The following is a 23637-nucleotide window of genomic DNA, read 5'->3' as shown; positions in this document are numbered from 1 at the left end:
CTTATGTCATGCTGCTCCTCCTAACTCAGCAGGTTGAAAATGAAACCTCCATTTCGTGGCACCCTGAGGTCAGGTCAGAGCTGAGGCTTGGTATGACAGTGGCACATTTACAGGTTGAAGTTTGAAAACAAGTGTGTTTGTGTTCAGGGAACATCAGATTAGACTGACAGCTGTCCCTAGTGGTATGGTCATCGTTAGCTTGTCTTGCATATTCTTTCCTTGTTCCTACCTACCCACCCCAACCCCAGCTTCCTTCAGAGCCTTGTTTATCAATTACCTGGGAACAGCTTTATTTTCTTTCTCTGTTCCTCCTTGCTTTGATTTTCTAATGACTTGTTTCTATTCTGTTTAGTTTAATAAACCCTTTTTATTCTTACTGATGTGTGTGTGTATCATGGAATTTCTAATAAGCTATTTGGGAGCCTTCAGAATAGAAACTCACAGATAGCTCTAAAATTTGGGCCCTCAGGAGGCAGAGAATTGGGTCTGGTTTACGTGTGCCCGCCTGGGGCTTTAATGTGGAGCCTGGCACACGTCGTTCCTTGAAAATTAAAAAAAAAAAAAAAAAGCTTTAAAAGAAAGCAAGGCCCATGCACAAGCCATAGGTGTTTTCATCTGCACACAAAGCGTGGGCATATTCTCACAATATCACCCAATAATGCTTTTCTGGATTTCTTTAGCACTGGAACGATTTATCACCTGCAGAAGTTGGGAAGGAATCCAATAAATGATCTAGAAAGATAGACCATCTCCCTTGTTTTATGGATCCAGGAATGGAGGCCTAGAATATGTCGTAGGTCACGCAGCCAGCCACTGATGGGGCCGTCCCTACGTTCTCCTCCATCCAGAAGTCTCTGTACACTTGAACCCCTGTCCTCTGCCTCCACCCCCAAGAAGTGTCTGTGTAGTCCACGCTTCCATTTTTATAAAATGTCAGCAGAAACTAAAGCAGATCTGTTCAAGTCCTACCAAGCTCCTCTGAAAATCTTTTCTCATCAAAGAGAGGAGCCATCTTGAGTTCCTGAGCTAAGTGTTTCTTGATGAGCTGGGCCTGGGTTTGCCCTTGACCACAAATCCAGAAGCAGTTACGTGTTCCCGTATGGATCCCCTTGCCCTCAGGTGTGTTCCTGGACCAGGAGTCCTGGTTCCCTCCACTCCTCTCATTCATGCTCTAGATTAGACGAAAGGTGAGGTGCCTGACTCAGGCCATGACTCATTTCTGCTCCTCCCTTTAGCAGGTGGTCGCTGCAGACAGGCTTGGGCAGTGTCTGTAGCATGGAAGATTACGGCATTTAAGCCCAGCAGCTATTTATAAATAGCACTTGTTGACTTTTAGCTGTATATTGGGATACCTCTGAACTGGATAGATTCATTCCCTTCTAAAGGAGGGTATGAGATAGGAGAACTGTGTTGATGTTCCTCTGTGATGTTCTCCTGAATGCTGTCAGCGCTGTGGACTTGCATGGTGAATGTGCAGGTTCCTCTCCGGTATCCGTGAATTTCACTCTGTAGCTCACTTGACCATGGTGGGAAGCTTGTCCACCTTCTCAGCTGTTTGGATTTTTTCTCCTCCGTATCTTTCAACTTCTGCCCTCTATGGACTTTATGGTCATGCCCAGATGACCAGCACCATACGGGTTATATGCTTCTTTATTGCTGTGTCCTCATGCCTCTGGAATGGGCTGTAAAAGTGAGCTTTCGACTTTTGCCTGCCTGCAGCTGCGTACATAAAGGTAGCATGTGTGAGCTTGTCTTCTGCAGCTGCGAGGTTTGCTCTCCTCATGACTTCCGGGCACGGATTTTAACCTCCATGACCATCTCTGTGCTTTACTCTGCAAGACTTCCAGTGACCTAGTGTCCCTCAGCTGACATTATTTTTAAAAGTATATTTAAGTTTATTTTTGAATAGGTAATACAGTCACAGGTACAAATACAAAAGCTATAAAAAGATGTGAAGTGGAAACCAGCCTCCCACCCCCAGTCTCCAGTCACCCTGTACTTCTCAGAGTCAACAATTTTTAGCCAGTTTGTTGTGAATCTTTGCACAGGTACTTAAACATTTATAAGCAAATACATTTTTCTTTCACCTATGGTAACATGCTGTGTATTTTCTTTTGCACTCTTTTTTTCTCTTGGCATGTTTTAGAGCTTGTGTGATATAAAGAGCTTCCTTAGTATTTTACTATGTCTGCATAGTATTCTAAGAGTGAGCCATGATTAATTTAACCAGTCTGGATGTTCAAGAAATTTCGAATCCTTTGCTGTTAAAAGCAGTGTTGTAGTGAAGAACCTTATACTCCTTTGCTTTACCTTAAGTTTAGGGTCCATTCCCAGGATAGCAGTTTGCCCAGCATTGTTTTTAATGAACATGGTCAATTCTTGAGAAGTGACTGCTGCTCTTCATGACCATCTATATCATGAATGATGTCTTACCATCCAGTACTGTCACAGACTATTACCCTGCCATTGGGGCGACTGGAATCTTCTCAATAACTAGAATTAAGAGCCTTTAAAATTTTTTCTTTAATGTTTATTAATTCTGAGAGAGAGAGAGAGACAGACAGAGTGGGAGTGAAGAAGGGGCAAAGAGAGAAGAAGACCCGGAATCTGAAGCAGGCTCCAGGCTCTGAGCTGTCAGCACAGAGCCTGATATGGGGCTCAAACCCATGAACTGTGAGATCAAGACTTGAGCCAGAGTCTGGTGCTTAACTGATGGAGCCACCCAGGCGCCTCTAGAGTTGGCAGTCTTACACTCAAACTGTTGGGTTCCTGATGGCTTCAGCATTTGTGCTCTCCCTGTACTAAGACTTGTTAAAATTTTTTTTGCAAATTAGAGTGGTGTGTTGGAATGTGTGTTAACTGACTGCCAATAAGAGCATCACTACATCAGAGTTTACAAGGTTTTTTGATGTTCTTTCATTTGATCCTTGCAACACCCTATGAGAAAATTTAGAACCATTTCACAAATGGCACCCAGCTCACAGGTGGTACAGTGAGGATTGGAACCCCTCAGGTCTTCTGGTAACTCGCTCAGGGTTTCTGATTATGGGTTTTGCCTTGGCAGTCTGCTACGGGACAGGTCAGACGGTGTGAGCCGTCCACAGGCAGCAGCAGGTCCAAGCAGAACTGCTGCCCAGCCACAGGATGCCGGTCGAACAGTACTTGCTATTAAGCTGTTGAAATACTTCTGGTTGGTAAATAGTTTTGCCCCAAACCCCGAGTGTCCCTTGACGCCGCACTGGCAGCTCGGCCAGATGCTCCCGCCATTGTTTTCCAATAATCCAGCCACTAAAAGGGAGGTGAATGAAGTTTATCCTAGAATTAATTTATTACATTTAATGATTCTGATTTGCCTGTGGGTCCAGGTCCAATGCTTTGCCACCATCTTTGCTGACTAATTGGTTTCTAAGCCATACTGGTCACTAAATACTTCTAAATATCTATAAATGCAGGAGTAGAGTGGTAAACAGCATAAATGTTTGGCAGTATAGCTTCTATAAATCTTTTTATATACATACACTTTTGAAATGGTATTTTTCTGTTCACACTATCCTATTTCTAAATCTTTTTATAGATTTATTTTTATTTATTTACTTGTTTTTATTTTTTTTACCTGAAAGACCTCTTTGGCTTTGCTTTTTGTGTTGTTTTTGTTGTTGATTGTTTTGCCGTAGTATCTAAAACTCTGGGTGGCTCATTTGAGATGTTTGGGAACCAGAACTCCTCCCTGTTACTCGAACATGTGTAGCCTCAACCTCGTGATCCAGGAGGTGGCGTCCATGTTCTAGGAGGATGAACAAGGGGATGAAGAATAGAGCCAAAGGCACGTGGGCACCATCTCTTAAAGAAGATTCCTGGAAGCAGCAATTGGTTACTTTGTCTTGCATCCCCTTTAGCAGGACCGAGTTCTGTGGCTCATCCAGCTGGAAAGGGAGGCTGCATGAGCTGTCTCTTCTCAGAGTGGCCTGGTGCCTAGTTAGCCCTTCACGGTGGGAAGGGACGAGAACTGGTGCCGAGCCACAGCCGGCAGCCTCTGGCCCAGCTGCTGTGCCTGTCATTTCAGTTAGCTCATTTAGAAAATAAACTATGTGATATTAATTTCCTTTTCTAAACATTGAAACATTTGGATTTCTTAAGGTATTGGAATGGCAAAACGGATATGGTGACTAACCAGGTGTGTGTTATTTATTTAAATTAAAAATTTTTTTTGTATGTTTTTATTTTTTTTGAGAGAGACAGAGTGCGGGGGGGGGGGGGGGGGGGGGGGGGGGGGGGGGGGGGGGGGGGGGGGGGGGGGGGGGGGGGCAGAGAGAGAGGGAGCCAGAATCTGAAGCAGGCTCCAGGCTCTGACCTGTCAGCACAGAGCCTGACGCGGGGCTTGAACTCATGGACCATGACATCATGACCTGAGAGCCGTGTCGGATGCTTTACTGACTCAGCCACCTAGGCACTCCAGTTGTGTGTTTTTAAAATACACCTTTTGTCGTCCTGGTTTTTATTGATGTTTTGCTGAAGGATGATGGAAATTGAAAGTCGCTTTTTGCTTTGCAAATATTTGATAACAGCTTTTAAGAACGACTTTTTTTTTTTTTTTTTTTACACCCCCAAGAGTTAGCACTGATGCTATTGATACTCGGTACACTTGGCATATAAAAACCTGCTTCGTAACAACGTACTCAAATTTAGAATTACTAAATATAATAAGTTCTAAAATAAACTTCATTCAGTTAGCTGAGTCCACTGTGTGTCCACTGTTTGCCGAGCAGTCTGGAGATCGGGGACGGGAGGCGGGGCTCACTGCTCAGCTCATGCAGGTTCTCGGACTTGGATCCTTGAAAGGTCAAGTCATGAGAAGGACAAATGTGACTCGATGTGGCAGCTGCGAAGTCAGGTATCTGATAATTCAGAAGCCCAGGAAGTGATCAAATGGCACATTTGACAAGGTCAGCCAGCTGCTTTATAAAACTGAAAAAACGGTTTTGCTTGGAAACCTTTCATTTTTCCCTTTTCTTACTGCAGTCGGTAACAGCATTTTTATTGCAGTCCTTTGAGTGATGGCTTACTGGTAATGATTTGCTTGATCAGCTGAAAAGCCCTTTTAGCTAATGATTTTATTTTTTAAATGAGCTGGCTATATATTGATACCTGTACTTTCTCAATTTTTGTTGAAGTGGAATTCTTGGACATTTTAAATGGAGTCTTTGATGGTTTTACCTTGTTGGGTGCTAATTATATTTTTTCTCCAGATTACTTAAATCCTTATTCCTGGGAGATTAGAAGCAAGCGTTGCACCAAAGTCACTCCAGAAATCGATGCCAGGGATGGAACCAGAATTCCTTCCCTACCCCGTCTCCCTCTTGCTGATCTGACCACTCTTGTTGGTATTCCATTTAAATGGTTGAAATTGGTGCCTTGACTTCCCTTTTATTCCCCCTGGTAGATGGTAGAGGTTTCTGAGCTGGAAGCCGAGATAAATGTCGGGGATAATGAAAACCCTCTGTGCTTTGTGTTTCTTTATTGCACAAGCTCCCTTGTTCTTGGTCAGAGACACACCCTATTGGAAAACGTACCCAGTCAGGTAAGAACTGGAACCTTCAGGCTTCATAGTCACTGGAAACTGGCCTTAGTTCTGGCATGTGTCTCCAAGGAGGTAGGAGAAAAGTCTCTTGTAAAAGTTTGGGATGTCCAGGACGAGATTACTGGTTTTGTGGCCCATAGAAAGGCAACAGGTATTCTTTGGGCCCCTGTGGCATGGATCTCAAAGCACTATTTTATAGACCTTAACTGGCCATCTTTTTATAAAATGCTTTTTTTTTTAAAGGTAAATAAACGAAAGTGCTTTGGTGATGTTACCCAATCAAGCAGAAAGATTTAGGGTGTAGTGGCTTAGAGCACAATTAGGGAGTATAGTTACTTACCAGCTGTGTGACACTGGACAGGTTACTTGCCCTCTCTGAACGTGCATCCACATTTGCAAAATGGGTGGTGATAAAATTGTATCTGCTTCTTCATGAACTCAGAGTGCCTCATCCATAATAAGAGATGATAGCTGCCAGTAATAGCTTGTTTGCCCTAATTTGCAGGTCAGGTATGTATTTATGTGATTTCTTGGAAGGTTATTAGAAATCCAGTCTTTTGAAAGTGAGGTTGTAGTTCAAAAGGGAGCCTCAGCCTTTTAATCACCTTTCTGTGTAAACATGAAAACCCGAGGCAAGGGTGAACAGATTTGTCGCACTGTGAATTCTAACTCATACTTGCCCAACTGGATCAGCCAGTTAGTACATTTAATAGGGTTTTCGTTGTTCATGGCCAAACATTCTTGAGGTCACACACACACAAAAATGGGACCAAATTCCTGCCCTCGAGGAGTTTACAGCCCGATTAAAGCGAGGTTGGGAGAAATCCTTGCTTAGGGAAGCTTACATGGGGAGGTTGAAACAGGAGGGCAGAATTCATATGTAAAGCCTGGAGCTGGAGTTTGGAAATTACTGGTGAAGAGATCTCTGGTGGAGTGGGGCAGGGTGGCAGGCAAGTTGGAGGGAAGGCACCGAGGCCTTCGTGTGCTCAGAAAGCAGGGGCAACTGTGCCACATGGCTGGGGCTGGCCAGGTACAGGAGGCGGCTCCCAGCTGTCCCAGGCAGGGGATGGCATGGAGGAAGGGTATTCGTCAGCCTCGGTGTCTTCATCTCTGTGATGCAGATGCCTATCTGGGACATTTGTTGTTTCTTTTTTTTTTTTTTTTTTTTTTTGTCTTTAATGTTTTTTATTTATTTTTGAGAGACAGAGGCAGCACGAGCAGGGGTGGGCCAGAGAGAGAGGGAGACACAGAATCGGAAGCAAGCTCCAGGCTCTGAGCTAGCTGTCAGCACAGAGCCTGACGCAGGGCTCGAACCCACAAACCATGAGATCATGACCTGAGCCGAAGCCGGAAGCCAGACACTTAACCGACTGAGCCACCCAGGCGCCCCATCTGGGACATTTGAATAAAAGCATATGTGAATTACTGTAATTAGAGTGTCCCACACAGGCAGGCAGTTTCCACCTACTCAGGTGTGTTGCCTCCCTTGCTGAGAGAAGCGTTATGATGCATGAGCAGTGTCTACCTAGAGTTACAGTCAACCCACCTACTGAAGGCCAAGGCTGTGCCAGGTACTGCTCCAGGTGGTGTATTCAGGTAGCACCTGCGGACTGGTAATGTTCTGGAGAAAAGGTGGGAAGTTGACACAAAAAATGAATATAATTTCAAGTGCTGATAAAGATTGTGGAGATCATAGGGAGTGACTGAGGGAGAGCTCGAGCTGGGTGATCAAGGAGAGGGCCTCTCTGAGGTGGTGACTGGAGCTGAGCTCCGAGGGATGCAAAAGATCTGGAGCAAGAATGTTCTGAGCCCAAGGAAGCAACGGCGGAGACCCTGAGACGAAACCAGGTTGATGTGTTCAAAGGACAGAAATCCGGCCAGTGTAGGGGGCAGGGGGAAGGGGCAGATGAAGGGCAGTTCCCATAGTACCTTGCAGAGCACGGTGACGTTGGAATTTCACGATAGCGGCCGTGGGGACTGATGGGAGGGTGGCAGGTGGGGGGCTGATGTGATGTGCCTTACGATTTAGAAAGAAAAGCGGTTGGGGAACCTCAGTGGATCATTTGGTTGAGCGTCCCACCTTTGCTTAGGTCATGATCTCACGGTTTCTGAATTCAACCCCCACGTTGGACTTGCTGCTGTCAGAGCCTGCTTCGGATCCTCTGTCCCCCTCTTTCTCTGCTCCTCTGCCACTTGTGCTGTCTTGCTTAAAAAAAAAAATTAAAAAAAGAGAGAGAACACTGTCTGCTCTGTGGAGGATATGCTGGGGTGCACAAGAGTAGGAGCGGACCAGTTGGAATGATAGGCACTTGTCCAGCTGTGACCAGAGGGTGGCGCCGATAGGGGAGCCCCCCAGAAGTGGGTCAGAGGGGGGTGAGGAGGCAGAGCCAAGAGAATGTGTGGATGCCCTGGATGTGGGTTAGGAGGTAAGTGAGCCCTTGAGGCTGACTCCTAGTTGCTTGTCTGAGCACCCAGGTAGAGTATACATTTGCTGACATAGGGAAGGCCTGTGGGCAGCCTAGCAGGGGGGAGGGGGGAGGAGTTCTGTTTTGCACAAACTGAATGTGGGATGCTAGTGGAGGTGTTTAGGATACACTTGGGTATTAGAATGTGGAGCTTAGGGGAGAGATGTTTTGAGAGTCCTCTTGTTGTTTGAAGTTATATATAGAGAGAGTGTGTACACACATGGGCGGGGGAGGAGCAGAGAGAGGGAAAGAGAGAATCCCAAGTAGGTTCTGTGCTGTCAGCAAAAGCCCAGGGAGGGGCTCGAACTCACGAGCCATGAGATCATGACCTGAGCCAAGACCAAGAGCCAGATGCTTAACCGACTGACCACCCAGGCGCCCCTTGAGAGTCCTCTGTTAAAGGAAGGTGTATCCTGCCCACGAGGAGAATACACCCAGAGACCCAGGGGAGGGTCTGAGCTATGGAGGGGAAGAGCCAGGGAAGGCGGGGCAGTCTAGCAAGTATCAGCTGGCTGGCACAGACCTTGCTGCCCTTTCTTCAGCCCGGCTTGTTCTCATTCCTACTTAGACGAGATTTGAAGGTCAGAAGTGAACTAGACATGGAAAGTCACAGACACACTTATGTCCCTCTCCTTCTAAATAGGGGAAGTGAGCCCACAGTTCAGAGCTCTTGCGGGGCAAGGCAGGACTGGTTATAGTGAACACAGTTCCCAAATATGTAGAACATATAAGTAACGGACACTTCCTGTTAAACTGGGGAAAAGTGGGGAGAAGAGGCTCTTTCTGCATGGTGCCCTCCTGGAATTGTCATTTAAAGTTCTGACACTGAAGTGGAGCCCCCGGTGCTTAATCTCCCTGCTAAGATTCTGACGGAGTCTGATGTTCTGGGGATTCCTCTCAAACGAGGTACAGAAATGTGGTTTAGAATTTGATTCAGAAAGAGGTACTCTGTTTCCTTGGCGTGCTTCCCTTGACCTTGTAGTTCCTCTCTCCTTGTAGTTAACTTCTTTCATTATTAAGGTCTTAGATGCAGGCCGTGTAATTGACCATGGAACCTGGGCAGGTCCTCTGTGCACCTACATCCTTATTTCCCTAAAATTAGGAAATCAAATGAGGTGAAGCTGGGCTCCTTGAGCTCCTCCAGGAAACCACGGCCTGGTGGGGGTTTGTGGGCCGTGGCTGTGTGCAGGGGGTACCAGGGCTCAGAGTACACGTGACAGCCAGAGCTGGAGGAAGCAGAAAGGGCTTCCCTCGCTCATGAGGTGATGCTCGAGTTGAGTGAAGATGTAGGGCAGACAGTTCACAGGAATGGATGGCCTTTGCGGAGCGTGGCAGTGCTGGCCTGATGGAAAGGATGCATCCAGAGGGTTCGTCTGGTTGGAGTCTAGGTGGGTGGGGAGGGGGAAGTGACGAGTGTCACAGGACCAGCCCCAGATGGTGACCTCGTTTACCACAGTGTCTATTCGAGAGGGATATTCCAAGACTCCCAGTGGATGCCTGGAACCACAGATAGTACCAAACCCTATATATACTGTGTGTTTTCCTACTCCTGCTTACCTATGAAGAATTTGCACTCATAAAGTAGGCACAGGAAGAGATTCATAACAATGATAAAATACAACAGTTATAACAGTGTACAGCAATAAAAGTTACGTGAATGTGGTCTCTCTTAAGATCGTTTTCCCCCTTTGTGTAGCGATGTGAGCAAACATGTCTGCATGATGAGATGAAGTGAGGTGAATGACGTAGGCACCGTGACGCTGTTGACACTGTGTTAGGCTACTCTTGACCTTGATTGAGTTGGAAGGAGGATAACCTGCTTGCAGGTCACAACTGACCCCGTGTAACTGAGGCTGCACAAAGAGAACCCTGGATGTGGGGGACTGTTGTGTAGGAATAGGTGGTTCCTCTTATTTTCTCATCTGTGTGGGCAGGCATGTAGAGGATCCAAAGTGGGGTGAGTTAAAGGCATTCAAAAACATTAGGGCTCAGAGTTCTGCATGTTTAAAGCCAGAAACAGAGTTCAAACTTCATTTGACAAGTAGAAGTTTCTAAAGCTTTCTCTCAAAACCCATCAAATGGGCTCATTTTGGTGTTTGTCTTTTTGGTTGTGTTACAGTTTAGGGCATTTATGTTACTTAAAGCTATTTTTTTTTAATGTTTTATTTATTTTTGAGAGAGAGACAGTATGAGCAGAGAGGGGGAGAGAGAAGGAGACACGGAATCTGAAGCAGGCTCCATGTTCCGTACAAGCTGTCAGCACAGAGCCCGACGCGGGGCTCAAGCCCATGAACAGGGAGATCATGACCTGAGCCGAAGTCGGACGCTTAACCGACTGAACCACCCAGGTGCCCCACTAAGGGTTCTGTTTTAAAAGACCAGTTTTCGGGGTGCCTGGGTGGCTTAGTCGGTTGGGCCTCCGGCTTCGGCTCAGGTCATGATTTCACGGTTCATGGGTTCAAGCCCCACGTTGAACTCTGTGCTGACCACCAGCTCAGAGCCTGGAGCCTCCTTCAGATTCTGTGTCTCCCTCTCTCTCTCTGACCCTCTCTGGCTCACTATGTCTCTCAAAAATAAAAAACATTAAAAAAATTTAAAAAATAAAAGACCAGTTTTCTCAGCAAATGCATTACTCAGTAGGAATCGCTGGACATAGGCCCACTGGCTCCTCTAATAGGTCCAGTTGAGGTAGGGAAGTGGGTCAGTCACAGCATAGGACAGCACTTACTCAGCAAGGAGCTCAGGAAGTACTTGCTGAATGAATGAAGGAGTGAATACAGGATTGAAACTGGAAGCCAGCATTTCTATGTCATTTCACTCAAAGGTTTATAGGCAAAACTTTTTTGTTTAACTGTAATAATGGGACAGTTTTAAACAAAAAAGTTTTGCCTATAAACCTTTGAGTGAAATGACATAGAAATGCTGGCTTCCAAACTGTCCCATTATTACAGTCTGACATTACAAAATTTTTTTAAATGTTTGTTTTTGAGAAAGGAACGGATACGAATGGGGGAGGGGCGGGGGGGGGAGACCCAGAATCTGAGCTGTCGGCACAGAGCACGACACAGGGCCTGAACCCACGAGCTGTGCCGAAAGTCAGACACTTAATTGACTGAGCCACCTGGGTGCCCCCCTTTTTTGAATTTTAAAATGTTTATATATTAAAAACATTTTTTTTTAATGTTTGTTAGTCTTTTACATTTTAAAAACTCACAGTGCAAACATTTTTTTTTAAAAAACAAACTAGAGCCCTCAAAGGAGTGTTGGGCTTGGTGGTATTAAGATCTCCCCATTGTCAGGGTGCCTGGGTGGCTCAGTTGGTTAAGTGTCCAACTCTTGGTTTTGGCTCGAGTCATGATCTCATTGTGGTTCTTGAGTTCGAGCCCTGCATCGGGCCCTGTGCTGACAGAGCCTGCTTGGGATTCTCTCTCTCCTCTCTCTCTGCCCCTCCCCTGCTCGTGCTCTCTCTCTCAAAATAAATAAATAAACTTAAAAAACAAAAAGATCCCCCCCACCCACATTGTCCTCTGCCTTTAGAGGGCTGCTTGTAGAAATGGTTGAAGGTTTAAGGTTTCTCAGATTTTAGATCTGTTGTGTTGAAATTGTTAAAAGTGAACTTTTAATTGTGTAAATTACTGTACGAAGATGGCTTATTTATTTATTTTGAGATAGAAAGCGTGAGTGAGGGAGGAGCAGAGAGAGAAGGAGCAAGAGAGAATCCCAAGCAGGCTCTGCACTGTCAGCCCACAGCCTGATGCTGGGCTCAAACCCAAGAACTGTGAGATCATGACCTGAGCCGAAGTCAGATGCTTAACTGACTGAGCCACCCAGGTGCCCCTTGTTTATTTATTTTTAAGACTTTTAAAGAAAAGTTACTTATTTATTTATTTTTGGAGAGCGAGAATTCCCCGATGTGGGACTTAAACCCCACGAACATGAGATCTAACATGACCTGAGACAAAATCAGGAGTCGGATGCTTACCCAACTGAGCTACCTAGGTGCCCCAAACATGGCTCATTTATTAAAAATATTTGTTGAGTGTCCTTTAAGGGTTAGGCACTGAGCTGGATGCTGGGGGATGGATGCAGCAGTGAGCAGAAGCATGGCCCCTGTCCCCATGGAGCTGACCTGGTGGGGAGAGAGATGGAGAGTGTCCAAGCCAGCGTGTTACTAACCATGGTCATTGCTGTGAAGGAGAGGCAAATGAGAACTTACAAGAGGTTGGAAGGTATAGGGAGGTTTTTAAGCAGAGACCTCACGTCTGAGTGGGAGGATTCCAGGGAGGGAGAGGAACACGTGCAGAAGTCCTGAGCCTGGAGAGAGCATGTGGTAAGAGGGGTTTGAAAGAAGCCCCATCTAGTTAAAGGGTCCAGAGTGAGGGAATAGTTTTAACTCAGACCGTGCTCTTTAGACATTCTTAGCCTCTGCAAAAATGTTTTAGGTTATCATCGAAATTTAAGTTTTTGGTGAAGATGAATGAGGAGGAGGCTGTTTAGATTTCTTGCGGTAGTAGAGCGCGTAATGCCTATGAAGAAGTCTGTGTCCTGACCCCACCCCCACTGCCAAACCTGTGAATGTATTAGGTTAAGTGGCAAGGGGACTAAACCTTGCAGATGAAGGTTGCTAATCAAAGACTTCCCATTCGGGAGATGATCCTGGATTACCCAGGTGGACCCAGCACAATTGGAGAGCTCCCTTACTGTGGAAGAGGGAGGCAGACGAGAGATTGGGAGCTGCAAATCTCATTCACTGCCAGCCTCGCAAAAGGAAGGGGCCGAGAGTCCAGGAATGTAGGCAGCACAAGATGCCGGCTGCGGCGAGGAGACAGATTCTTCGCTAGAACCTTCAGAAAGCAACTGACACTTTGCTTTTCACGTAGGAACTATGGAACTGTAAGATGCGATGTCTGTGTCACCTTAAGCTACTGAGTTTGTGGTAATTTGTTCCAGCAGCCATAGAGAACTTGTACACCCGTCCAGCTCCAGGGCTCGTGTAGATGGCTGTTGCCACCAAGTCACTTGGTAACGACCTCTGACAATATGTCTGCTCTTCACAGAGCAGGGAGAGTGGCCCTTACACGCCCTGTCTGCGGCAGTTAGCTGTGATGAGTCGTCGGTGATGGTGTGCTGCCGTGTGCCGGAGCCGGGTCTGGGAGCTTGGGGGGGGGGGGGGGGGTCTGTGGGTTAAGAACAGAAGGGCCTGTGCTTTTCTAGAGTGTCAGTCCATGTGCTGCAGAGGGCTGGTGGGGGCAGAGATTTCCAGTCGCAGTTGCTGCTGCTGGATGGAAATTTCTGTGAATGCAGAATTCTCAGATGCATTTTTTAAATCTCCAAAGGACCAGTCACCAAACTAAGGAACATTGTTTAAGGTTTTGTAACTTTAATAATATCTACACTACTTCTTGGTTGGAAAGCCTAAGAGGAGGTATTAGTCGGATTGACTGAATTTTTTTTTTTTTTTTTTTTTTTTTTTTTAGTTGCAAAGGAGAGAGAAGCAGGCCCTTTCGCCCCTGAAGGAATCTAGCTCAGGCAGAGTTGCAGGGTTTAGATAAAAGCTTTAATGCCTTTGCTTCTCTTTAGTAGGTGGAGAAGACAGGGGAGGTGGGTCTTTAGAGAGAGAACCTCTCTTAAGAACCATTAAAAGTTTAAAAAGGGGGTGCACCTGGTGGCTCAGTCAGTTTAGTGTCTGACTTGGCACAGGTCATGATCTCACGGCTTGTAGATTTGAGCCCTGTGTTGGGATCTGCTGACAGCTCAGAGCCTGGCGCCTGCTTTGGATTCTGTGTATCTGTCTGTCTGTCTGTCTCTCTCTCAGCAATAAACACTTAAAACATTAAAAAGAGGGAAGGACGAGACACCTCAGGAGTCGAGGCTGGCTCCCTGGGTTGCCGATGGTGGTGCAGGAGTGTGGACGTTCCCTGTTGACCACCGGTCCTTGGGAAGCAAGTGCCTCTTCTATCAGTGGACACTGGAGAGTCAGCCTGGTTGGGGGAGAGGAGCTCTCCTAAGGCCAGTAGAGCTTCGGGGACCAGACAAGCTGTCCCCAGGTAGCCCAGATATATGGAAATTGAACATAGGGCCTACCAGGTCAAAACCTCTCCCCAAGTGCTTGTGAAGCCACGGTCAGATCCAACCACACAGCTGGAGTTTCAAGCACAGCTGTTTTGAATTCAGGCCACTGCCTCAGTCCAGTTCCATTGCTAGCATTATATCTGAGGCTGGGGTATTCCTGGGAGCGAGGGGGTCCAGGACAACAGGTGTGAGTCAGGACTGTCCCGGGAAAGCCTGGGTGGCTGGTCAGCCGAGCTGAGTGCTGAAAGCTTTAACCACTCTGTGGATAGTCTGCTAACCAAAAATAACCCCATACAACACAGCCTTTGTGTAGACGGGGCCACCTCTTCCAGGAGAGAACGCGTGACCTGGAGACCTTTCCTGAGATGCGTGTCCACAGCACAGCCCGGCAGCTCTCCGGCTGGAGGGTCTTAAAGAGTTGTTTTCTGTACACCCTTGAATACAATGCAAGATCTGTTTTTTCACCAATTATTCCACCTTATATTTGAACTGTATGGAGTTATTCTCCTGTGAGAGCTGCCTCTTGATTACTTTATTTTGAACAACAAAGTTCTGTTTGTTATAAACACATTAACCTGGATGGACCTCAATCAGTTATAATTGTGGATGTGGAGAGAGGTTCAATTGGTTTTAAAATATCTTAAGTAAAATAAATTGCTTTTAAAAAGGAGGCAAAGAAATTTAGCTCCCATTTGGTAATAATTCTTCAGGATTTGACACCATAATTGCAAGTCTTGGATGTTGTCATAAACTTTAAAATGTCCTGGGAATGCTCCTGAAAACTGGGTTAGACCTAGCTTTCAGAAAATAATGTCAGAAGCATATGGAGTTTGAATAAAATCACTGCATGAAATACAAGTAAAACTATTTTTAAATGTCTAATATGGTATTTTAAATGTTTGTATAAATGGTCAGTGGACTATCATCTATATTCATAAAAGCTTACATATACAAATTGGCTAGAAAATCTGTTTTGGTTTTTTTTTCCCTCCCATGCAGGGAGTCTTCTAAGTAGATATATACAATAGGTGAGAGGTGGTAGTGATGATAAAAAGGTGTTATGGGAACAGTTGGCAGAAAGACCTCTGCAGACTGCAAGGAAACAAGACTGGAGCGAAGATCTGATTCCTTCAAGAAATGATTGGATTTTGAGCTAAGGTTGCAGATGGCGGACTAGGTGTACAGAGTTTCCTTCCAGGCTTCTCAAGGCTCCATAATGGGTGAGATTAGGTTACCGAGAGACAGGAAGCAGATGGGCTCTGGCTCAGGACTGTGACAAGGGGAGGAACCACAGTCTGGAGCATGTCATGTGGGGATGGGGGTGGGGGGGGCTGGTCTACCCTGCGGCAGACCACCCTTGGAACCTCGGACCAGGCCGGGCCTGGGGAGTGACGGATGGATCTGGAAGGAAGGCCTATGTGCAGGACCATGGATGGCAGATAACCCCATCATTTCCCCCCTTCTGTACAGAGGATAGGCTGTTGGTATTTAACACTCTGACCAAAAACAAAACCAAGCCCTATAGCACTTTTTCGGAGCAGGGGAATGGGAGTTGTTGACAGGTTTTAAGAGCTTAAATTGATTACCACTCAAAAAGAATGGATTCTTGTAGACAAGGAAGTTATGTGTCATTAAAAAACAAAAACCAAAAAAACCACCTCCAGCTAAGTCTTCTGCTGTGAAAGCTGGCCCCGCAGCAATCTAAGGCTTCCTCCTCTAGCATTTATTTGAAGAGTGGTTTGCAGTCTGACAGCAGCTCCCCACCCACCTGCCAACAGTGAATCCTGCAGGCTTCCTTCAGAATTCCTGCTCTGGCTGAGACCAAGCCAAAAATGGACCTTTTAAGACAACTCCAACACAGGAGAACCAAGGATCATGAGGCATGTGGTGAGAGTTAGCATAAAAGGGAACGGCCGCAGTAAACCCAGCCAAACACTGGAAACAGCCCAGGAGCAGGAGGAGACCTGAGGAGGGAAACCTTCTAGGTAAAATGTCAGAATTTTGAGAACATGTTGATCCACACGTTAAGAATAGAGTGCACTGTTATGTAAAAGGCACGATCATAACCAAGTAAGGGCTTTTGGAGATTATAAACATAACTGCTGAAATTCAGATTTTTCAATAGAACTATTGGTATATCAAGTTGAAAAACCTTAGAACAGAGAAGGAAGGAGAATGAGAGAAAAGATGGATTAATCCAGGAGGCCCAACACCTGACTAGTTAGGAGGTTCCAGAAAGAGCACAGAAAAGGGAACATGTACAGTGATCAACGTACCCTAAAAGCCCTTTAGAAAAGAATGTTCTAAGTCCAGCGGTCAAGGCCATGCAGTCAGTGCACAGGACGTGAATAAAGGCTCCCCTGCAGATACACGGTGGTGGTTGTACTGTGTGCTGTGCTGTTCAGAAGGCCCAGGGGAAGGGAAAAGCCTAAAAATTCAAAGAAACCAAAATTGGACTTCCGTCCGAATGTTCGTTGGGTGCTAGAATAAACAGCAGTAACCTCAAAGTTATGAAGAAAATGTTTTTCATCCTAGAAAACACAACCAACCTATCAAGGGTGGGAGCAGAATGATGACATTTTTGTATATGGAAGGACTAAGTTTACCTGTCATATACTGTTCTTAGGATGCTTTTTAAGAAAATAATTAGAATTAGAGAGAAGCCTGTTTTCTGACCCAGATGAGCCCAGGAGGGCTGTCCTAGGGTGGTCCGGTACCACAGCTCTGTGCAGCAGTCCGTGTAGTCTGAGGGCTCGGAGGAGGAAACCTGGGCAGAGAAGCAATGCTCATTTAAGACAAGGGACGCCTGGGGGCTCAGAAATGACGGAGGCTAGAAAAAAGCAAACCATGTAAGGAAAAGGGCAATGAGAAATGCCAAGAAAAGCAAAAGTCATGGTTCACATGTGAAGTACACTAAGCCATTGGTAGAATGTAAAAAGTCTGTTTGACCTTGGTGCTGGAGACTGTTTCCTTTGAGGCCAAGGACTCTGATAGAAGGACTCTGGTCCCAGATAGAGCATAATTTCAGTCTGGGTTGATTCAACACTGAATGTTCACCTGGTTATGTAAAAGAGCAGGTGACTGGATTATGGTTACATAAGACAAAATGTAGGTGGTAATATAGTCTGATAACAGTGTAAAAGTTTAGCTAATGGGTGGTAGGACTTGGAAAGTTTAGGAGAAAGGGTCAGAATGCTGACGGATCTGTCTCCCCAATTTGGGAACGGAGAGAGATTTTGTTGAAAGTTGGCAAAGAGAAAATAGAAGGTTAAGTATATTGTGAAAACATTAAGGGTAACAAATACAGCAACTAAGGTAATATAGTTACCAAACACAGGAGGGAAAGTGAAGTAGCAAAGAGTGTAAGTTCTTCCCTTTTTATGGTGTGGGGTGGATAGTTACTGTCCAAAGCTGATACATCAAGAGATAAAAGTACAAGCAGAAGTAAAGGAATTATGGAGAAGTGAATACAGACTTTTTATTTTTTTTAAGAGATTTTCCTAGAGATTGGGGCTTGGGATGAGTTTGGAATCTGTTGCTTACCATCATAAGTTCTTTCTTTTTGGTCATTTGTATTTACCAAAAATTAAAAGTTGAGTTTGAGGATGGGTTAAATGCGGAGGTGACACAAATCCATGGTAATGCGATCTTCTAATTTTCTAATGCTTAATTTGAACAAACTAAGAAGGCTGTTTTAAATTAAGCAATAATAGTGTCCTTGTCCTAATGAAGCAATATTTCATGCTTCCTGGGACAGAGCTGCATAGCTAGAGGCAGAATCTTTAATCCTTGAGGAAATGAGTTATTGCCAAAAGCAATGAAGCAAAGCTGCTATTGTCCTTAGAGTTTTAAAAGTGTTTCAGTGTTTAGATCTTTTGGTTGAAATAGTTCAATAAATGTATACAGGCTCTGTTTGGGAGAGAACTTGTGTACATGAAATAGAAGTATGGCTTACTTGAAGTTTGAAATAACCTTGTGGTTAATAGCATAATGGTGGGTCCTGAATCTTTGTGCTAGGGCTTCTGATCTGGATTCCAAAAAGACCTTGAATTTTAATACCAGACCCTCAGTTTTATGTCACACTTGTGTCATTATTAGCCTTTTATATTTTACTTTTCAGATTTTATTTCTCATCTTTAAAGATAATGATGTGGTGTTGCAGGTTTTGAGTTTTGTGGGTTTTTTAAAGTGTTATTTATGTAAGTAATCTCTAGATCCAACATGGGGCTCAAACTCATGACCCAGAGATCAAGAGTCCCACGTTCTATTGACTGAACCAGCCAGGTGCCCTGAGTTTTGAATTAAAAATTTTTTTAAAATGTTTATTCATTTTTGAGAAGGGGGGAGGGGCAGAGAGAGGGAGACAGAATCCGAAACAGGCTGCAGACTGAGTTGTCAGCACAGAACCCGAATCAGGGTTCGAACCTGTGAACATGAGATCATGACCTGAGCCAAAGTCAGAAGCTTAACTGACTGAGCCCCCCAAATGCCCCTGCATTTTATATCTTAAGTGTGAATTTCCAGCATGTTGGAATCCCAGAGCAGTTTTTATGCCATTGCAGCTTCACCAGTCCTGTGGAAAGCAATCTGGGAAGTATTTTTTCCTGTTCCTTTTGGTGCCTAAAACAATCTTAGTTCGAAACTTAGATTCTTGCTCTTTTTTGACCTGATATGGAAATTGGCTTCTTAAGATCCAGTTCTGTTAATTGCCACCACTTCCCTTTGAAGGCTGTAACTTCTGTCCCCTGGCCCCTGCCACTCCAAATGTGAATTGTTACTGCAGTTTGAATTCCTCCATACAAGTGGCTCTGTAATAACAGCAGCTGCTGTCACTGCTGCTTAGGAGGAAATTGACCCAGCAGCTTAGCAGCTGCTACCTGAGTCCTGGGAGTGGCTGTGGGTATCCTGGCCGTGCCCAGAGAGCATGTGCTGCCTACACTGAGGTATATAATGGGCAGTGGGGGCAACGTGAAGAAAACTGGGATTTGAACAGAAACTGTGGGTTCCAGTGTGGCCTGAGGGTTCCTCTACCTGAAGACTGCTGCCCCTTGGAGCCATAGCCCGTTGGCTAGCTCAGGAGCCAGCCGTGTTTGAATGGCCTGTAGACCAGTGCCCGTCCTGCAGGAGTTAGACGGGACTTGCCCAGGGATGGTGTCGTTTGACTGGACACAGCTCTTTTTGATTATGTGTTCTGCCAGTCATAGCCTCCACTCATGGGCTGTGACCTCCTGATAAAGGCTGGTTTCAAGCAGAGCTGGTTTGTTTCCTGATCCAGAGAAGACCACTTTTACCCTGAGAGTTGAGACACCTGCCAGTTGTTGAACTTGGTTGGGGTTACTGTTTTTTTTTCCATCAAGGTGCTTCCTTATATTTTCTGTGATTCTCATTTTATCCAACTTAATTCCACCTGCCCTCCCCTCCCCCACCCCAGTCATTGTTTTCCTGAATTTCCGATTGAATGTGGTCCCAGGGACCCAGCTGCATCCAGAGCAGGGGCGCCCTTCTGCCCCAGAGCTTGCTGTCCGCTCTTCCTCTGGCTGACTGGGGCCTGAGGCCGGAGGGGCACCCAGCCTCCCTCCATCCAGGGTGGGATGGGTTCTGAAGTGGGCTCACTGTGCCAACTGTCCGGGGGCCTGGGAGGAAGGACTGTGCTGGGAAAACGTGCAGGCAGAGCCCACCAGGAAGCGACGTGGCCCTTAATGTTATTCTCCACAAGTACATTTCTCTTGTTTGTCAACTTTTCTGTTTCCTGCCCCTCCCCACACCCTCAAACCTTCTTGCTGTTTCCATTCTTCTGTATGCCAGCTTTCATCTGCGGTAGCTGCCACAAGTGACACGGGGGGCGGGGGGCTCCTGCGAGAGCTTGGCGTTTTTAGCACACGAAATTTTGCTGCCACAGCTTCTACAACCAGCTGGCAAACTGGAGTGAAAGGCCGCCTCCTTCTCACATGCCTGCTAAAGGCTTGTCTTAGCCACTCTGGATAAGGGGACAAGTGAACAGTGGAGGTACCGAGGAGGGAGAAGCCCCGCCATTCTGCCAGGAAAATGGTGGACTGTCTGCACCATTCTGCAGGCCTACTCTGGACTGTCTGTCACAAGCGCCCATCCTCAGCAGAGCACAGCAGCCTGGGGCCCTGGGGGTGCTTGGGGGTACGTGTGCCTCTGGCCTTTCACCCCAGAACCTCGACCAGGCTGCACCTCCCGTGCCCCCTCTTGTGGCATCCCTGATTCCCACCCCTCCGTTTCCTGTAGATCCCTGTCCCCCCATCTCCCCCGTCAGCCTCCGCAGGTGACAAGCCCCTCACCTGTGCCTCCAGCTCCGCTGGGTGACCCCCCTTCCCCGCAGGCAGGGTTTGGCGCCCTCTCCTGGACAGTGCGCAGGATTACCGTCTCACCCCCGGACTGCCTCTGCCTTCCTCTGGTTTAGTACCTGCTTCTGAATCTGGTTCCCTCAGGGCCAGAGTTTGGCCACACTCATTCTAGAAGGTTCTTGAATGTTTGTGGAATGAATACGTGAATGAGTGAACAGGAAATAACAAGCCCAGCACCTGCCTTAGCTTCCTCGGGTGTGGATGAGGAAGGGAGGAAGTGCTCAGAGAAGACGCTATAATAACCTTGGAACTCCCCTGCCGCGCTTTATAGCCTTCCCGGTGCAGTTGGTTACCTTTACAGATAATCTCTTCCCAGCCTTCACCCCACCCAATTCGAACAGCGCTTTCACTCTGCTTTCCTTCAGCCTTCCCGTATTTTGCTTACATGTCAGTAACCAGAGCAATTCTTGTTTCAGTGTTTGTTTGTGTCTTTGTGCCCTTTCAGCAGGGTTGCAAATGCCTGAAAATCCTGTGTTTTATTTCCTAGGAAGCATTAACCGAAACGGGAAAAAACATTGCTCTGAAGTAATTTTTGTCCTATCTGTGTATCTGTACACTTATACCTAGATCTAGCTATGAGATCTTGGGGGCAGACTACTTACCCTCCTTGCAAAGGCCTCTGTTTTCTTATCTGTAAAATTAGGGAGCTAGATGCTTTCTGGTGCTTCTAGTGTTCACATCCTGTGATTCAATGCTTTTGACCCCAGCACCTCACTAATCCCACCCAGATGCTGGGTCAGGGTCCCATCCCTGTCCTGCCAGGTAATTGAGCTTGTTACTGACAGAGCTAGTTGTCAGAGCTCCTGGAATCTGGGACAGCGTTCCTGGAGTATGTGTGTGAAAGTCCTTGTGGCCATTGGCCTTGCCTTCAGCCCTCTGCCAGAAACTTCCAAGCACTCAGGACCCTGCCTTGGTCCTGCTACGTCTCCATTCTAGCTCTCTGTCTTGGTGTGTGCCGTTCATCCCTTCAACTGTAGGACAGAGTTAGAGGTGCAGGCTCGCTGTGCCTGCTGTCCGGGGACCTGGGAGGAAGGACCGTACTAGGGACGTGTGTTCCTGCGTGAGCCAGCCTTCGTTCTGTGACACCTGGCTTCACTGACCCTCTCTGGACAAAGTCTGGTGCCTCCCCTTTTTTGGAGTGCATTTCCTTCTGTTGCACCTGCTCCATTGTGTTGGTTAAAAAAATTTTTTTGTTAAATCCTTGATTGGGATCATAGAGACAGGTGGTAGAGATTTTCATTTGTAGGTCTTTTTTGTTTGGTTGGTTGGTTTTTGTCTTTTTCTCTTTTGCATCTGAGTTTTGTGGGTTTCTTAAAGACCAGGAGCAATCTGTCTTCTGTTTGGGGCTGGTGTGTTCACGTTTGTGTGTCTAGCCCGCTCTCCCAGCTCCAGCCTTGCTTCTCTCTGTCCGGTCAGGTGTGTGCCTTCTCTTTGTCTCTGTTCCTAGCTGTCCCATGAGTCAGTCAGACCCAAGGATGGTGAGGAAAGCCTTAGCAACAGGAACCCTACAAAAAGACAGTAGGACTCTAAAGATCCCTCCTGCCTGTGAAACTAAGATTTTAAGGTTTGTGGGTTGGGGATAAGGCCCCATCTGGGGTAGGAGGTAAGAAGAAGGAGCATTACACTAACTATTGTGTAGGAGGCGCTGCCCAGGCACTGCCTAGGATCTCTGTGCCAGGCCGATTGGATGATCATGGAGGACCCTGTCCAAGGCAAGAGTGACACAGAAAGGTAGAGAGAGGGACAGAGGGGAAGAAGTTCAGACCAGTTATATCTTGGGCAAGGTTAGTTCTAAATCAGTATTGTTAAAAGATAAACTGTAGCATATTGTAAAAACTTTGAGTTTATTTGAGCAAAAATCGATTGGAGTCTGGCAGCAGCATGTTGGAAGGGGTTAGGAGTGTTCTGCCAACAGGAAGCAGGGGAAAGACTTACATTAAGTAAAGAATCAAAGAAAAATTATTTAATCAGCTGTAACTTAAAGCGTGATTGGCGGTTTGCCATCGGTCGTCTGTTGGGTTTGATCTTATAACCTTGAGGCATTTATAGGCTTAGATATTTTTTGCTCACGTAGTAGGCTGCTGTCATTAGAGCCACATCAGCCTAATGGCCTCCTTGTTTAATTAATTTAGCCAGTATGTAAACTGAAGACTTAGGGTATAGTTGAAATCACCCTAAGTTTAGAAAGGCAGTATTAGAAATTGACATATTATTGCTTGTTAAGATTAATGGAGCCATTTCCCCCCTCCCGTGTGGGCATATTTGTTAAGTTCCTTATTTCCTTGGTTTAGGTTTAGGGGCCACGTTCTATCTATAAGAAGTGTGTCTTTTAAATTTTTTTTTTTAAGGTTTATTTATTTTTGATACTGAGAGAGACAGAGCATGAGAGGGGGAGGGGCAGAGAGAGAGGGAGACACAGAATCAGAAGCAGGCTCCAGGCTCCGAGCTAGCGGTCAGCACAGAGCCTGACGCGGGGCTTGAACCCACGAACGTGAGATCTGACCTGAGCTGAAGTCGGAGGCTCAACCGACTGAGCCACCCAGGCGCCCCAGAAGTGTGTCTTTTAAAAAACACCAGAACACTACTCAGCAGAGAGGTACTGATTCAATGAGAGATTGGCTGATAGTTTTCGCCCTGTTCGGACAAGCCCTCTTCTGGGGCTTGACTTGGCTGGTGTGCATGTGTGTGTTGCAGGAGCCGGTCACAGGACTCGACCTTTACTCTCCCCAGTGCCCAAGCCAGCAAGGCATCTGGGAGCTCTTGACAAAGAATGATTTCCGCATCTCTTGGTTCTGACTAATTGAAATGTTCAACATGTGTTAAACTCATAATCCCCAAATTCTCTCTTTTGTCAACAGGTTGCTCGTAGGAGCCCCGCGGGCCGTGGCCCTCCCACTGCAGAAGGCCAACAGAACGGGGGGCCTGTACAGCTGTGACATCACCTCCCGGGGGCCTTGCACACGGATCGAATTTGATAATAACGGTGTGTTCTTCTGTACTGTGTGTCCAATTGGCCAGCTCGCCTGTACCCCATTTGCCCTTTCCATGAGGGGGGAAGGGGCGCAAGCATTTGTTCTTGGAGAGGGGGCCTCTTTTAATTACATGTCTTGACTTGTTTGCTCTGAAAACGTCTACATTTTAAATGACAGTG

The 23637-nt window shown here is 46.3% G+C and overlaps 1 protein-coding gene across 1 annotated transcript in view; it reads left to right on the top strand.

The window, feature by feature from the left end:
- ITGA6 (integrin subunit alpha 6) overlaps positions 1–23637 on the top strand; it is a 64029-nt gene that overhangs the window by 2532 nt on the left and 37860 nt on the right. The window contains exons 3-8 of the mRNA XM_029933307.1: positions 1120–1187; positions 3065–3299; positions 5441–5578; positions 19921–20030; positions 20189–20404; positions 23345–23558. Of these exons, the coding sequence (XP_029789167.1) occupies positions 1120–1187; positions 3065–3299; positions 5441–5578; positions 19921–20030; positions 20189–20404; positions 23345–23558 (981 nt within the window). The remainder of the gene's footprint in view (positions 1–1119; positions 1188–3064; positions 3300–5440; positions 5579–19920; positions 20031–20188; positions 20405–23344; positions 23559–23637) is intronic.

This window comes from Suricata suricatta, chromosome 3 (assembly GCF_006229205.1).
Source record: "Suricata suricatta isolate VVHF042 chromosome 3, meerkat_22Aug2017_6uvM2_HiC, whole genome shotgun sequence".
Taxonomy (NCBI): Eukaryota; Metazoa; Chordata; class Mammalia; order Carnivora; family Herpestidae; genus Suricata; species Suricata suricatta.
This window is presented reverse-complemented; position numbering and strand designations above follow the sequence as displayed.